This window comes from Lupinus angustifolius, chromosome LG10 (assembly GCF_001865875.1).
Source record: "Lupinus angustifolius cultivar Tanjil chromosome LG10, LupAngTanjil_v1.0, whole genome shotgun sequence".
In the NCBI taxonomy this organism is placed as follows: domain Eukaryota; kingdom Viridiplantae; phylum Streptophyta; class Magnoliopsida; order Fabales; family Fabaceae; genus Lupinus; species Lupinus angustifolius.
The window spans coordinates 14,190,191-14,207,437 of record NC_032018.1 but is presented as its reverse complement, the minus strand read 5'-3'; the positions used below and the strand labels follow the sequence as shown (position 1 = coordinate 14,207,437).

Genomic DNA, 17,247 nt, shown 5'->3' with positions numbered 1-17,247 from the left:
GTAAATTACATTCATACTCCCTTTTTAATGAAATTTATAAAATTCTTTATTTATATCGACATAGACGCCCCACAAAATTTACAAACACATGTTATAATGAATACCCCTATATGAGAGATAATGTCATAATATTATAAACAAAAAGGTGATAATGGTAACAAAAGGTAAAAATATATTGTATATTATGGAGACAAATCTATATAGTATATATATGAATCAATATATCTTAATATTTTTTTATTCGTTACAATATAACATAAGACTGATTTAAACAATATATCTTTAGAATTATTAATGCATTTTGTAAAGAACCGAAATGAAGAGACATTGCCTCTTATAATATTTGAAAGCATCTGCCCAATATATCATATTTTATTTAATTTATTTATATTTATCAAACAATTTTGTTTAAAATATTACACTTGTTTATTAGTAATATATAAATATAAATAGAGGTTATTTATGTACGTACAAGAAGATAGAAGTAATTTGCATAATTTCAGTAAAACTTATGAGATGTCAATGTAATTAGTCTATATATAATTATTATATCATGTATTCTTTATGTATATTAATTTAATTTAATGGTTAATAAATTACATGATTGAATAAAAAAAGCTTTAGAAATCTAGAATCAGGATATAATGTTTTCTCTCTCTAAAGTGTAAACCTTAATGGTTAATTCTCTCAAATTCAGTTTAAATCTAGAACCATGATGAGATATTGTTTCCCCCCTCTCTCTAGGCAAACCTTGATGATTAAATCTCTCAAATTCAGTTTTTAATACTAATTAGTTATCAATCGTTCCAGATCAAGTCATGATTATCCTATTATCCTATTAATAATGATTATCCTAGCAAGTTACTCATGCATTTGCACAGAGTGATATTTTTTTGTCGTGTGGTAAAGAACACATATATTACATGTACATTTGCATAGTTAAGAACACATATGTTATTCATACATTCACATGGTTAAAAATACACATGTTACCTTTGAATTCATATTGTTAAGATCGAAATAGTATATATACGAGTCAATATATCTTAATATTTTTTATTCGTTTCAATATATTGTAAGATTGATTTAATAATGCATTATGCAACGAACCAAAATGAAGAGACAATGCCTCTTATAATATTTGAACTCGTCTACACAATATATCATATTTTATTTAACTAATTTACATTGATCACATTTTTTTGTTTAAAATATTATACTTGTTTATCATGTATATGTATTAGTATAATATATGAATATAAGTACGGGTAATTTGTGTAGGTACAAAAAGATAGAAGTAATTTCTCTAATTTTACTAAAACTTTTAAGGTATCAATCAAATTACTCTATATATAATTATTATATCATGTATCCTTTGTGTGTATTAATTTAATTTAATGGTTAGTAAATTACATGATAGAATAAAAAAAGCTATGGAAATATGGAATCACTGTATAATGATTTATTTCTCTAAAGTGTAAACCTTGATTGTTAATTCTCTCAAATTCAGTTTAAATCGAGAATCAAGATATAGTGTTTTTTCTCTCAATCTTGATGATTAAGTCTCTCAAAATCAAATTTTAATACTAATCAATTATTCATTCTAGATCAAGTCATGATTTTCCTATTGTCTAATTAATAATGATTATCCTAGTAAGTTATCCAAATATGTGTGCGAAGTGGAATTTTTTTGTCGCATGATTTAGAACACATATTACATGTATATTGGCATGGTTAAGAACACACATGTTATTTGTTCATTCGTATGATTAAAAACACACATGTTACCCGTGTATTCGTATTGTTAAGAGAAAATATGTGACCATTGCTTTATAATAATTAAAAACACATATCTTATCCGTACATTCGCATTGCTAAGAACACACATGTTACCCGTACATTCTCGTAGTTAAAACACACATGTTATCCGCATATTCACATTGTTAATAACATACATGTCACTCGCATTATCAATGTATTTACAATTTTATAAAATGATTAAATATTATTATTACGTTATTATAATTATATGTTATTATCAAATAATATATTGGACAATGAATAATGGGTAGGGATATACATTTATCCTCGGTGGGAGGATGTACATTAAGAAAATGGGGTGTTTTAGGAGGGGAAATTTTCGTCGAGGTTGTGATACATGTCATGGGATGACGTGATAAAACCTTTTTTTTATTATACAGTATATAGATTGTTAAGGTAATGTTTTATATATAAAAGTAACTTACATTCATACCTCCGTTTAAGTTAATTTTATCAAAAAAAATTATATCGACATAGACTCCCATAATTTGTATATATATTTTACAATAACTACCCCTATATGAAAGATAATGTAATATTTTAAACAAAAAGGTGATAAAAGTAACTAAGGTAAAAACATATATATATTATGGATACAGATCCCAAAGAGTATATATATGAGTCAATATATCTTAATATTTTTTATTCGTTACAATATAGTGTAAGACTCATTTAAAAAATATATATCTAGAATTATTAATACCTTTTGTAACCCAAAATAAAGAGAAATGCATCTTATAATATTTGAAATCGTCTACACAATATATATCATATTTTGTTTAACTTATTTAGACTTATCAAAAAAATTTGTTTAAAATATTATACTTGTTTATCATGCATAGATAGTTAATATAATATATGAATATAATAGGGTTTTTTTGTGTAGGTGCAAAAAGATAGAGGTAATTTCTATAATTTTACTAATACTTATAAGTTGTCAATGTAATTACTCAATATATAATTATTCTATCATGTATCCTTTATGTATATTAATTTTATGTAATGGTTAATAAATTATATGATTGAATAAAAAAAAGCTCTAGAAATCTCGAACGAATCAGGGTATAATGTTTTCTCTCATTCTAAAGTGTAAACCTTTATGGTTAATTCTCTCAAATTATGTCTTTAAACCTTGATGATTAAGTCTCTCTAATTCAGTTTTTAATACTAATCAGTTATCCATCATTCCAGATCAACTCATAATTATCCTATTAATAATGATTATGCTAGTAAGTTATCCGCGCATTTACATGATGCAGATTTTTTTATCACGTGGTTAAGAATGTATATATTACATCTACATTTTTATTGTTAAAAACACACATATTACATGTGCATTCACATAGTTAAAACGCACATGTTACATGTATATTCACATTCTTAAGAACACACGTATTACTCGTATTACCAATGCAATTACAATTTTATAAACTGATTAAATATTATTATCACATCATTATTATGTTATCATTGAATAATATATTGGGAAATGAAGAATAGGAAGGGATTTACTGTTATCTTGTGTAGAAGGATGTACATTAAGAAAATGAAGTGTTTTAGGAGGGAAAATTTTCGCCGACAAAAAAGTGATAATGGTAACTAAGGTAAAAAAATATATGGTATATTATAGATACAGATCCCAAATCAGAATATAATGTTTTCTTTCTCTAAAGTGTAAACTTTGATGGTTAATTCTCTCAAATTCAATTTAAATATGGAATTATGAGATAATGTTTTATGGTGTCAATATAATTACTCTATATATAATTATTATATCATGTATCCTTTATATATATATTAATTTTATTTAATGGTTAATAAATTTCATGATTGAATAAAAAAAGCTCTAGAAATCTGAAATTAGGATATACTATTTTCTCTCTCTAAAGTGTAAACTATGAAGAATGGGTATGGATTTACTTTTATCCTATGTGGGAGGATGAACATTAAGAAAATGAGGTATTTTAAAGGGTATTGTGTAGGTACAAAAAGTTAGAAGTAATTTGTATAGTTTGACTAAAACTTATGAGATGACAATGTAATTACTCTATATATAATTATTATATCATGTATCCTTTATGTATATTAACTTTATTTAATGTTTAATAAATTACATGATTGAATGAAAAAAAAGCTCTAAAAATCTGAAATGAGGATATAATATTTCCTCTCTCTAGAGCGTAAATCTAGATGATTAATTATATCAAATTCAGTTTAAATCTAAAATTAGGAGATAATGTTTTCTCTATGTAAACCTTGATGATTAAGTCTATCAAATTAAATTTTTAATACTAATGAATTATCCATATATCTAGATGGAGTGATGATTATCCTATTAATAAGAAAGTAGTGATAAAGATGAAAGTAGTTATAGAAATAAGATAAAAGAATTATGTGGTTATAATTATATGATTAATTTAAGAATAATGATAAAGAGGAGAAGAAGAGAATTCCCGCTCCCATTTAAACACACAGAGTGCATTGTACAGTAATAATTCACTCACTCACTCACCATGGATCGTTCTCCTCAACCTTCTTTAAACAACAACAACAACAACAAAGAAGAAGAAGAAGAAGAAGAAAATGTAATTTCTTTTTCTGAATCTCCTCAACTTCAAGTCAAGTATCTTTCATATCCCATTATACATCACACTTCAGTTTCTGGTTATTTAATTTATTTCAATTCCAGGGATCTCCATTTTTCAAATTCATAAGCAATTTATCACCAATACAGCATGTCAATTCATGTCACGTGACACAAGGCGGGTCTGTTCGATTCAATTCTCCTCGTATTACCTCTCACCACGACAGCCAAACTAAGTTATTAGAAAAATTTACTACTCAATCACTCGTTGCCGATAGCGATCAAACACTTGAGTCGATGCCTGAACCTGTGCAGGGTGATAAAGATTGCGACGAGAATGTGTTAGCCTCAAATGCGAGTACAGAGGACATCTCCGAAGGTGGTTATGAGGTACAGATCGTACTTGTTTTTTACTAGTTTGTCATATGGTCTCTCTTTGTGTCATTCTGAATACTTTTGTAATGGTCAATCATTATAGCCTTCAATTTGTGTCTATTTTTTTCATTATGTTGTATTATCACCTTATGTGTACTTTATTTATGCAGTTAATGTATGAGATCTAATGCTTTTAGTGTGATCTATTTTATTTTCATGCTTATTAAGCTTGTTCATGACTTTAAGCCTTTAAAGTAGTCTTTGATTTCATTGCACATAATGCACCAAGGGTTGAACCATGTTAGTCTTGTGTCATTACTCATTATGCACATTCAAAATGACTAGCCTATCCTCCAAGTTAAATACGACAATGTAATGCAAGCTTGATTGGGAATCTGAATTCGTTATTTGAGTCTATCGAGTTTTTCTTTGTGCTATAAAGTAATGACTATCATCAATGTAGGCTAGTCTAAAGCACCATGTCGTTCTTAGACGCTGTCTACAATTTGGGGAACCTACTATTGGAAGTCACAATTCTCACGCGAACTTGAATGTAAATTCAAGCAAAACAAAAATGTTCAAGCTTTCTGAACCTGTCGCTTCGTTGTTTCCTGAACAATATAGTGGAGCTGCAAATGCATCAGGTATTGAGTTGCAGTTAAATAGCATCATAAATACTATGCCACCTGGTTGTGCTGCAACTAATGGTATGAGATTATCAGATGGTTTACAGGGTACGAAATCGACATCGTTAATAAGCTTGCATAAAATGGACAACATGAAGAGATCCTTAATTGCTTCAAATATGGATGGGCAACCATCAGTTGACACTGGAAATGAGAGCCATGAAGTTGATGCCTCAAAAGCCGCTGATTCCTTTATCTCCGAGCCTCTTAGCTTGGCAGAACCTACTTCCTTGAATCCTGCAAGTGTCCATGGTAAGAGGAAACTAAGCGCTACCGATGCTGGAAATTCTGAGGAATGCAACCAATCTAGCCGCAGCAAGAAAAGGTCAGTTCATGTTCTTTCTCATAGTTCATAATTTTTATTCCATGTTTAATTGCATCACCAAAATTTAAAATGCTTTTTAGGAAGAAAACATCAACCACCAATGATGAGAATGGATGTAAACGCTGCAACTGTAAGAAGACTAAATGTTTGAAACTGTAAGTAATTTTCATATTTGTTTTGGTATCTCATCTAAATGATATGCTGCATTTGTATATATTTCTAGTTCATTTCCTTGCAGTTATTGTGATTGTTTTGCTGCTGGAATCTATTGTTCCGACCCATGTTCTTGCCAAAGCTGCTTAAATAGACAAGAGTATCAAGATGCTGTTCTTGAGGCAAGACGGCAAATCGAATCACGCAATCCACTTGCATTTCTTCCCAAAGTTGTACAGCATACACCTGATATTCCCTCAACTAATATGGTATCAAGTCATCATATTTCACTTTTTATATATATTTTCTGGTTTAAGAAATGAATTCATAGTTTGATGTGCCCTCTGAAGGAGGATACAAATCTGACAACACCATCATCGGCGAGGCATAGAAGGGGTTGCAATTGCAAAAGATCATTGTGTCTGAAAAAATATTGTGAATGTTATCAGGTTGTGTATATTCTAGACATTGTATTGCTCTAAACATTCTCCATTTTAATCTCTTATTTCTGATAATAGTTTGTTATATTTGAAAAAGGCTAATGTTGGATGCTCCAGCGGATGTCGATGCGAGGGGTGTAAGAATGCATATGGCAGGAAAGAAGGTTAGAATTTATATTATGAAAATATTTTTAATTCTTATTTAGCTTAAGTCTTGTTTAGTAAGCACTAAGCACCACGTATAATGTTACTTAATGATGTTAAGAGGTCTTGTTATTCAATGATCTTCCTTCTCCGGAAAAGAATTGAGACAAGAACTGATTCAAGAACCCCATAGAATCAGGATGACCATTCAAAAATGTCACTTATGTGCTTTTTGTTTGCCATAGTAATCTGCAATGCACTTTTGGTGGTGGTGGCTTTGTTTCGAATTAACTATTAAATCTCGACGACTAGTTAATTTACTTGAATGCCAAAGTGAAGGGGATAAAGATCATTAGGATATGCAACAAAGAATGTTGGTTCAAGTAATATATATTTGTTAATTTCAGATTTTGTTCCAATTGAACATGCTTTGAGTAAAGAAAGGGTGGTTGAAAAAGGATTGGCTAGCACATTTGATGATAAACTGGACACGGTAGTAAGCAAGATAGAGTTGTATGACCTACACGGCCTCTCTCCAATAACACCCTCGTTGCAATGCTCCGAGTAAGATATTTTCACTGTGAATCTTTCTATATTTGATAGAACAATAAGATGTTATAATCCTCAGAACATATTTGCTGATATCTTTACTTTTGTGCTTTAATTGGCCTTGTCTATTTGTCCAGCCAAGGAAAGGAGGCTGCAAAATCCCGATTTCTTTCTGCGAAACATCTACCATCCCTTGACTCAGCTGATGTCAACATGATCCCATCTCATCCAAATTACACAAATGAGACGGGATCATATGAACGGCAGATGGATCAATTATCACCAAAATGTAATTCAGTTGCCAATGTACCTCAACTTACTCCTGTGTCATTGTCATGCTCTGCTAAAACAAAAGAGTGGACAGATATTCTACAGTTGCTACTCTCCTATGGACTGATTAGCCACTTATCGGGTAGCTCTCTTCATCGGTGCAGTTCACCAAACACTCCAAGGACTGGAATAGGTGAAACAAAATGTGTAGATCAGTCTCTTCAATCAAATAGCAGAAGGCTATTTGACATTGTAGAAGATGCAACACCTGATATATTGAAAGAAGTTTCAACTCCAACTAATCCTGTGAAAGCAAATTCGCCTAACCAAAACAGAGTTTCTCCTCCTCATGGTTATAGTCATCTACGTGCACTTGGTAGTGGCTTGAGAAGTGGCAGAAGATTTATTCCGAAAGCTCTACCTTCTTTCACACCATATACCCCTTGCACTGATTCCAAAGGCAATGACAATGAGAATTTGGGTAACAGTTCCAGCAAGTAACAATAATTCAAAAGCCTAATGTGAAAGTCCTCAATTCCAGACAAGATTCATGTATTGCTATGAATAATGCAATCTTCTTCACAAGATTCTGTTTTCTTATTATTTTTCAGTGTTTTAGAATTTTTACCATTTTAGTGACTCTTAAATTTGATTGTGTGAACTATGATGAATGCAAAATTGAAGTTTTATGACTGCATCCTCTTCCTATGTGTATTTTGAAAGTTAGTTCTTGGAACAAATTCTTTTGTTATTATATTAACCCTTTTGGATAGGAATGTTATTTGCATATTTTCAAATGGAGTCTCCTCCTAGAAGTTGATAATGTTAACTTAGGCTAAATAAAATTTCACTCATTGCTCACAAAATTTATAATATGTTGTGTCACTGATACTAGCATCTTCTTTACTGCACCTTGTTTCACACTTTTTGTTCGTGATTTCGAAAAAAAGGGAATTAGTCTCCTGTTTTTTTTTAATTTTATCCTATTTTATTTACCAAATGAGTTAAAACTTTTTTCAATTCACTTTATTTTATTAGTCACTGGGCAAAACCTCTAATATATAACATACTTTGCAGTATGATATACATAAACCTATAAATTTTGATGTTAATTCATTAATTAATATTGGAGTGTACAATGTAATAATTTATACAGTCACTATATTGTCTACCATTTATTTTGTATTCCCTTTCTAGAGAGACAAAGATGATAAAACATGAATGATAAATAATACACTCACAATATATAAAACTCATACTATCAAATTGGGTTTTCCCAAAAAAGGATAAAATACTATTGGACTAAAGATGTTGGAATTAGACTTTATTACTCATTATTCATATACACTTGATTCAACAACAATTATTCATCTACTTTGATTTTTCACATCAATGAGACTGATTTTTAAGAGATTGATTGGTTTGATTATGCCAATAAGCTAACTAAATAATTAGATAAAACCATTGGACTAAAGATGTTGGAATTGGACTTTATTACTCACTATTCATACACACTTGATTCAACAACATTTATTCATCGACTTTGATGTTTCACATCAATGAGACTTCATTGATACTACAAGTTAATGTCTTAGTCAATTTAGTAGCTTATGAATAAAGCTCTATGTTTAACCACTCTAATCACAAGATGCAGAACTATGATTTAAGATTGAGATTGCAACTAAGAGGGAATGTGAATTAGTTGACTTAAAATAATGACCATTTTTTCTGCAAAATCGAGAGTTAAAGTGCAGCGAAAAATATATGCAGAAAATTAATAAGTAAAATTAAAGAGATAAGGGAGAAGAGAGTACACAATGATATTTATACTAGTTCACCTTCTTGTCCACCGAATACTACGTCCAGTACTCTTGCAGCACAAGAGATTTTTCCACTAAAGATTATAAGTTGCAATTACAATATCTCACCCCGAGATTTCTATGTACCTTACACACTCCTTAATCCTTATTCACTTTTGGAAAACACATTTCCAAGTGATTCTAATCCACTTTCTTATCACACATGTGAAAGAAAAGTATTCTGCAATAATAATGAAGAATGTACAACAATGGCGGAATTGCCTTTTACAAGTATGAAAGTGATGTAAGTTGCAATCCAAAAAACTCTTTATATACTTAGTAATAATGCTCTTTATACGTTTGTAAACTTGAAACACTTTCACTTTAAGCAACTTCAGAAAAATCAACTTTGAAAGTTTAAGAACTTGTTCCAAAAAGTGCAGAGAATAATTTCAGAATAAGTGTAAGAGCTTTTGAAATTTGTATGAGAGTTGTGTATATGTTGTTTGTAGTGATTGTGAGTTTCAATGCCTTTATATAGGCTTTCCAATCAGCCAAAATGTCTCTCTGAAAGGTAGGAACTGATTGGAATGAAAACATGTCTTTTGGATTGAAACTCATTCACTTTGAATTTGAAAATCTGATGCAACAACTCTCAGTAATCAATCGATTACAACATTGAGTAATCTTTTACTCAAGTGTTCTGTCCACTGTTTATTTAATTTCGAATTAGAGTAATCGATTACTCACTTTGAGTAATCGATTACTCAACTTTAATAACAATGGTAATCTGTTACTCAAAGACACTAATAAATTACTCTGATCAATTTTAAGTTGGATAACTCTTTTCTCACACTTGTAACATGTTACTTAGATGAATTAACCTTTTACACACTATTTTTGAAAATTGTTTTAAGTATTTTAAAGTGTTTCAATTTTCTTATAAAAATAGTTTGAGCATTATTACTATTGTATAATCAAGAGTATAGGATAAAAGTACATATTTAGACTTAGACTAAAAGTCTTGAATATCGTGAAACTTGAATCTTCATTGTCTTTATAAGTATTCTTTATTTTCTTCTTTTTGGTGATGTTGGTTTCCTTATCAAAATCGTGCCAAGGTCAGGAGCAAGATCTTCTTCACAATCTATGACCCACAAAACATAACTCTATACCTAGTAAATATGTTTTTGAAATTGAGATTTTAACGCAATACCTCAAATGTACTAATCATCAATGTCTTGACTGGTCATATTAGTAGCTCATTAATATAACTCTATGTCTACAACTATACTAACAAGATGAAGATTTATAAACTCTTAACATATCTCTATGTCAACAAATTTTAGAGTTATTAATCATTAAGATAATTCTATGTCTTGTAACTATAACAAAAACATGCACATATATGACAAATTAGTATAAATATCTTTGTCTACGATGAGTTAAGATATTCCGAATCTAGAATGAGAATTTCTTCATGCATTCATAGTCACAAAATAAAAAGATTGTCAATCTCAAAGTAACATTAAACACAAAAGATAACTCATAAGAATCAAAGCATAACGAATAATGATAAATTCAAATCAAAATATATACATCAAGTGACTATCACATACAATTCCAACAAGGAAGAAATTTAGCTACAGGTTGTCAAGGTAACTAAACATAAATATACAAAAAGAGAAATAAAGGCTATATGAGAAGAAATTATCTTCTTAATGAACATAAATTATTTTCTCTAACATTTCCCCTTTGCGTCTATACCTAAATTCGAGCTAAAATACTCTAGGTAACTAAGAATTTTAGACTGAAATGTCTCTTGCCTGAATCCCCTCTAAAATGTCCAAGTTGACCCCTTTTAAAGATTATGATTTTTGCACCATTCACCCAGTATAGGAATTTTGATGGGCACTATATTTTGTGAGGCTGAGCCTCGACCTTTCGTCTAGTCAGGTGCGCTAGGCATAGCACCTGCACTGGGCGAAATTGTCCAATTTCTCTGGGCACATGCAAGTTGCTAGGCGAATTGAGAAGAGTAGGTATGCCAAAATTTCTCCCCAATTATGCTCAACGGTGGGATTGTGCTAAGCAAAACTTATGATATATGTGATTTTCGCCTAACGTATGGATTAGGTTGGTTGTGGCTTTCTGATCCTGTCAAATCTTCTAGACGTGGCTTATGCACTGAGCTTGGGCTTTTCTTGCCCGAAAACTTAACTTTTTTCAATGATTCCTTTAGTTTCGGCCTAAAAACCACTAAAGGATAAAGTGCTATAAATATGATAGCTCAAACATAATATTTAGACACATAACATGTACAAAATTACATATCATCCTTTTTAGGGTGAGGATTTTGACGAGGATTAGGTATGTTTCTATTTTTTTGATCAATTTGATTTTATTTAGACCGCATTGGAATTACTTTCTTAGACAATTTTTTATTATGTTAATATGAAGATTCGATCTTTAAAGGGATTTTGATTTGAAATCCTCTCAAAGGATTAGTTTTTAGAGCACTTTATAAAAATGAAGTCTTTCAGGAACATTTTGAATTTTAAAGGAATGATAGCTTACAACGTGAAGAGATCCTTAATTGCTTCAAATATGGATGTGAAATCATCAGAGCTTCAACATATAAGTGTCAAACCGCTTGTATTACTGTCTAGGAGATTGTTTCAACCCATACAGAGACTTCTTTAACTTGCAAACCAAGTGAATCTGTCTAGTTGCACTAAACCCTTCTGGTTGTGTCATGTAAATTTTCTTTTCTAATTCACCATGGAGAAAGGCAGTCTTCACATCCATTTGTTCTAAGTGCATATCATGGCTAGCTGCCAAGGCAAGCACTACCTTAATAGAAGTATGTCTCACCACTAGGAAGAAAATCTCATTGTAGTCAACCCCTTATGATGTGAATACCCTTTTGCTACAAGACGAAGTTGAACTTTTCCCCTTCTTTTCTAATATGGTTGGCTTCCTCTTATGCACCCAACTATACGCTTGTTTGGGGCAATGAGATAAGCTCCCAAGTTTGGTTCATGTGTAGAGACTCCATCTCCTCCATCATGGCACCCATCAATTGTTCTTTCTCCTGGTTGTTCATAGCCTCTTGGAAGCTACGTTAATCTCCAGAATTGATATGGACAACAATTGAAACCATATCCTCAAATCCATATCTCTCTAGAGGTTTGATAGGATGCATATCCATGTCTCTAGGAAGTAGATACTCCTGCACACCTGAACTGTCCGCCTAAGAATCATCATGTTCTTGACTTGAATTAGTGCTTGGATCCTTGCCTTTATTCACATGAACTGTTTTATTGCTCACTGAAATTATATTTGATCCCAAAGTCCCTTCATTTGGCTTGGACATCTCTGCCAAAACTGATTGTTTCAGCATGAAATCTTCATCAAACACTGCATCTTTGTTCAACACCACTTTTCTGGAAATTGGACCCCAGAACTTGAACCCCTTCACACTTTTGGTATATCCAATGAAGATACATCTCTTTGACTTGGGATCAAGTTTAGATCGTTTATCACTAGGTACATGTACATAAGTAGGACAACCAAATATGGGTAACATATTAGAATTGACTGGGTTACATGTTCATACTTCTTCTGCAACTTTAGCATCCACTGAAGCTTGTGGTAATCTACTGATGATATATCAAGTCATACTAAGTGTCTTTGCCCAAAATCCTTTGGAAAGTCCAGCATCCAGTCACATACATCTGGTCCTCTCTATAAGAGTTCTATTCATCCTCTCTACAATACCATTCTGTTGAGGAGTCTTCTTCACTGAAAAGTGCCTTTGAATACCATGTTCCTCACTGAATTTATGAAACTATGAGTCTTTGTACTCCATGTCATTGTCCGACTTCAGGTATTTGATTTTTCTATTAGTTTGATTCTCTACCTCCGCCTTCTAAACCTTAAACTAGGCAAAGACTTTTGTGCAACATTTGTAGATGTAGATAGTTCATCTTTCTCTACCGGCTTACTAGGACTCCATTCATTTAGACATTCCTTTTTGTAATATCCAGTCTGTTTGCACTTAAAGCACTCTACTTGTGTTCTGTTCCTGAAATTTTTTCTTTTCCCTTTGGCAGGACCTCATCTGCCTTGTCTCTTCGCACGTGCTTGGCTTCCTTTCACATACATATCATCACTCTGAGACCCTTCCCCTACATTTTGTCTTCATTGAGTGTGGGATAGAAGTGTAGATGTGATCTCATCTAGTTTGATTGAGTCTTTCTTGTATGTTAATGTTGTCACCAAGTGTTCATTGGAATTTGGCAAAGAACATAATAATATTATTGCTTTGTCCTCATCATCAACCTTCACATCAAGTTTCTACAAGTCATTGATCACATGATTAAAAGTGTTGAGATGTTGTTGCAAATCAGCACCCTCCTGCATCTTTAGGTGATAGAGTCTTTGTTTGAAATACAACTTATTTGTTAGAGACTTGGACATGAATCGCTTCTCTAATGTCTCACATACCTCTGTTGGTGACGTCAAATCCATAACATGATATATCACCTCATTTGATAGAGAGAGATGTATTGTTCCCGCAGTTCCAAATCCAAAATGTTCATACCATCTGGTTTATTCTCACTCAGCGTCTTTGATAGACCTTGTTGAGCCAACACATCCTTAACCCTCATTTGCCATAATCCAAAATTACTAGTTCTGTCGAACTTCCCCACCACGAATTTGACACCTAGGTTAAGAGTCATTTGATACCAATTGTTGGGAACAAGCAAACAATCAAATAGTAAAAGAGTAGAGATAAAAGAATAACACAAGATATTTAGTAACGAAGTTCGACCAATTGTGTCTACATCTCTAAGAGTGTTGAGAGACTACTACCATGTATTAGAGAATTAAGATTTGTGTTTGACTATTTTTCTCCTTGTTACATTAGGTTTACATACCATAAAAATATGTAGCCTTCTACCTCAACCCCTATACATTAGCCCAAGTCCATAATTTATGTTGTTGTTATCTAGAGAATATGAGTTATTAGACAACAAAGTTCATTTTCAACTCTAAACCCTCCAATACTGTATTATCTTAGGAAAGAGAAAGTTTTAATTTTTTATATTATTTAATTTAAAAATCAATAACCATATGGACTCATAGATTTTTTTGCCACATGTCAAGAGATTCAATGATACTTATATCATATTCGGTGTTTCAAATTACGGACCACATCACATGATGCAACTGCAATATTGTGGTTGCGATAACCGTCACAACCGCATCATACCTCAATTGTGGTGTAGACCAATTCACAATGATGTGTCCGTAACCGCATCAGACCATATTTATGTCGCATCAGACCGTATCGATATCAAATATATTTTTTACTCACAAAATATTTCACACTGCAATGGTTTCTATCTACATCACAACAGCTGATATCTGCATCACAATGACCACAATCATAATAACCATAATCGCAACGATAATTGCAACCGCAATGGCAATTTAAACATTATTCTCACCTAAATGTATTCATGTTTGGATATAAAATTGGAAGTATATAACTTTTTGAACACAGGGCACCGTGAAGCTTGATTTTCTACTCTGTGTTGTCATCATCTCCATTTTATCGCATAGTTCAACAATTGTCTCAAATACTACTTAAAAAATATTGAAAAGTAAGTCAAACACTATGTTGCGAATTATTTGAATATAAGTTCGACTATTTTTTTATTAATAATTGAGTTTGGTTTTAAGATGAAACCTTAACATGACATTAGAGTTAGAAGATATCCTTTAGTTACATATTAAAGGTAACCCTTCGCCAGACTTCTGTAGAATCATATACACATTATATCGAGAATAATTTAAATATCTATTAAGCTAGTCTTCTTATTACCAACCGTTTTTGAAATTGAACCTTAACAAAGAACGCCTTTGATTTTTAGAGTTTTCTGTAATTCTTTTGGAATATAAAATATAGAGTAAATATTCATTTCTGAGTCTCATGTTTTTCGATTTCCAATTTGGTCCCTCAAATTTTGAAAAACCCAAAATGGTCCTGTAAATTTCAAATGTGGGTCAAATTATTCATTTTTAGCATAATTTACAACACCTGATAGAAACTAATGTCCCTCAACCGTCCCTAAATATTGACCAGGTCAATTTTTGAACCCAAACACGTCCTTAATTAGGATGGGATGCGTGAGGGACATGTCCAAAATAAGACGGGTCAAGATAGGGACGGATCCGGTTTGGAAAAGGACAAAATGACAAACGTAGATTTTTTTTCTCAAATCTTTAAGCATGTATAATCAAAATTATCACAATCTCTATATAAACTCAACTAAAAATTTGCATACCACATACATCAGTATATAAACTACAAACCGTAAATTGCATCATTCAAACTAAAAACTATCACAATCACGTGACTGAAAATTATAGAAGATATTGAAAATTTGAGAACAATTTAAACTGTCAAGTGTCAACATAAGTTGAAGTATTCTTGCAAATGATAAAAAAACGCATGAGAACTGAAAGATGAAGAAGACAGGTTGAAGAAGACAGGTTGAAGGCTATTGGGCATTGGCAATCATAGGCAATAGCATAAACATAATCAACATTAAAGAGTAAAATCAAACAATGGAGGAGAAAAAAATAACTAACTCTTAAGCGTTGCAGTGTCCGTCACTCTCGTCGCAACAGTCCTTCACTATCCAGGAGAATTAAACAATGAAACAAGTAAGGAATAATGATCATATGATAAGTGGTGTGAATATGTTATGTGGACTTGTAGGTATTTGAGTTATGTGGGTTGAATGTAATGGGTATTAATAGGTACTTATTCAACTATTCTTGATATATAACTATAAGGGATGCGTCGGGTGACTCGGACATAAACCCGAACTCGTCCTTTTATGCGACGGGTTTGTCCCTTTTAATTAGATATGTCCATTTTTATTTATTTGGACGAGTCAGACTCATCCTTAAGTCATCTGGTTGAGACGGATATATGGGTCGGGCTATGTCTTGCTCACCCATAATAAAAATGACTAATTTGATCCACATTATATATTTTTGGTGACCATTTTGGTTTTTTCAAATTTTAATGAACCAAACTGGTAAGCTCGAAAAATATGAGAAATTGGAATGAATATTTACTTAAATTAGATTTTATGGTTTTGATATTTGTGAATCAAGGAAGGTGAGCCAACAATGTATATAATGAGATGAGTTCTTTTATGCAAGGAGAAACAAAGCAAGCTTCAAGTATTTATAGAAAGTAAACTTTACAAAGGTATATAAATATGATTAATGTAGACAAGGTACATAAGGCGAGACATTAGTAGCTCTACCCAAAACATTATTGCATATGGTAGAAGCTGGCTTAGTTGGATCAATTGATGTTATATTGATCTGACTCAATGTAATATTATCACACTCTATCTTTGCACAATCCAACACAATTGCATTCTGGTTGGTACATGTTCCATGGATATCACTAAATGTAACATCACTCACTTTTAATGCATCTGGCTATAAACAAAGGTGAAAGTTAAATAATAAATAATAGTTAAATTGTATTTAAGAAAAATTAATTGTTAAAAGATTATAAACCTTTTCCGGAGTTAGCATGTAATGTTGGTCAATGTATAGAGAGTAATTTGTTCGATTGACTTTGATGTTGTTGAAGGTAATTGCCCTGACATGTCCTTTTCCACCCTTGACAATAAAGACAATTTTAGTTAATTTAATTTAATATAAACAACTTTATATAATTTTCTTGTAAAATTTATTTTTATTCAAAGTTGTAGCTTTACTGGCCATGTCTTGATTCTAGCTCCGTAAGAAGCTCCATTGAAGGTGCAATTCCAGACATGAATATCTTCTGCAAATTCATTTTGTCCATTCTCCCCTAGACTCCCTACACTGAATTCAGCAATTATATTATTTCATATAGAAAATATATTCAATAATAACAAATCATCTATTTTTTAGAGGAGTCTATAGACCAACCTTGTCGTTAACTTATTAAATATATCCTTATTTTACAATATATATATATATATATATATATATGGATAGAAATGCACATACTTTGGTT

At 31.5% G+C, this 17,247-nt stretch overlaps 2 protein-coding genes across 4 annotated transcripts in view; one reads left to right on the top strand and one right to left on the bottom strand.

Annotated features, from left to right (window-relative positions):
* Positions 4,703-7,848, top strand: LOC109358045 (protein tesmin/TSO1-like CXC 2). Its single transcript, XM_019602113.1, has 9 exons — positions 4,703-4,795; positions 5,244-5,424; positions 5,503-5,791; positions 5,872-5,946; positions 6,030-6,213; positions 6,295-6,393; positions 6,482-6,548; positions 6,936-7,092; positions 7,215-7,848. The coding sequence occupies exons 1-9, from the start codon at positions 4,703-4,705 to the stop codon at positions 7,846-7,848; spliced, it is 1,779 nt and encodes a 592-aa protein (XP_019457658.1).
* Positions 16,399-17,247, bottom strand: part of LOC109357857 (probable polygalacturonase At3g15720) — a 10,181-nt gene continuing 9,332 nt past the window's right edge. Inside the window, exons 8-10 of one of the 3 annotated variants that reach the window (XM_019601913.1) lie at positions 16,964-17,072; positions 16,761-16,865; positions 16,399-16,679 (exon numbers count right to left, since the gene is read on the bottom strand). In XM_019601913.1, the coding sequence (XP_019457458.1) occupies positions 16,455-16,679; positions 16,761-16,865; positions 16,964-17,072 (439 nt within the window). In that variant the 3' untranslated portion in view covers positions 16,399-16,454. Of the gene's footprint in view, positions 16,680-16,760; positions 16,866-16,963; positions 17,073-17,247 lie in introns of those variants that run through there. The other 2 variants (XM_019601914.1, XR_002108893.1) reach the window with 2 other exon arrangements.

Excerpts from the sequence above, each read along its gene's own strand:
- LOC109358045 (XM_019602113.1), top strand. The coding sequence starts at position 4,703 with ATGCCTGAACCTGTGCAGGGTGATAAAGATTGCGACGAGAATGTGTTA. Across the intron at positions 5,792-5,871 it reads TCTAGCCGCAGCAAGAAAAG|GAAGAAAACATCAACCACCA; the intron begins GTCAGTTCATGT and ends AATGCTTTTTAG. Across the intron at positions 7,093-7,214 it reads CCCTCGTTGCAATGCTCCGA|CCAAGGAAAGGAGGCTGCAA; the intron begins GTAAGATATTTT and ends CTATTTGTCCAG.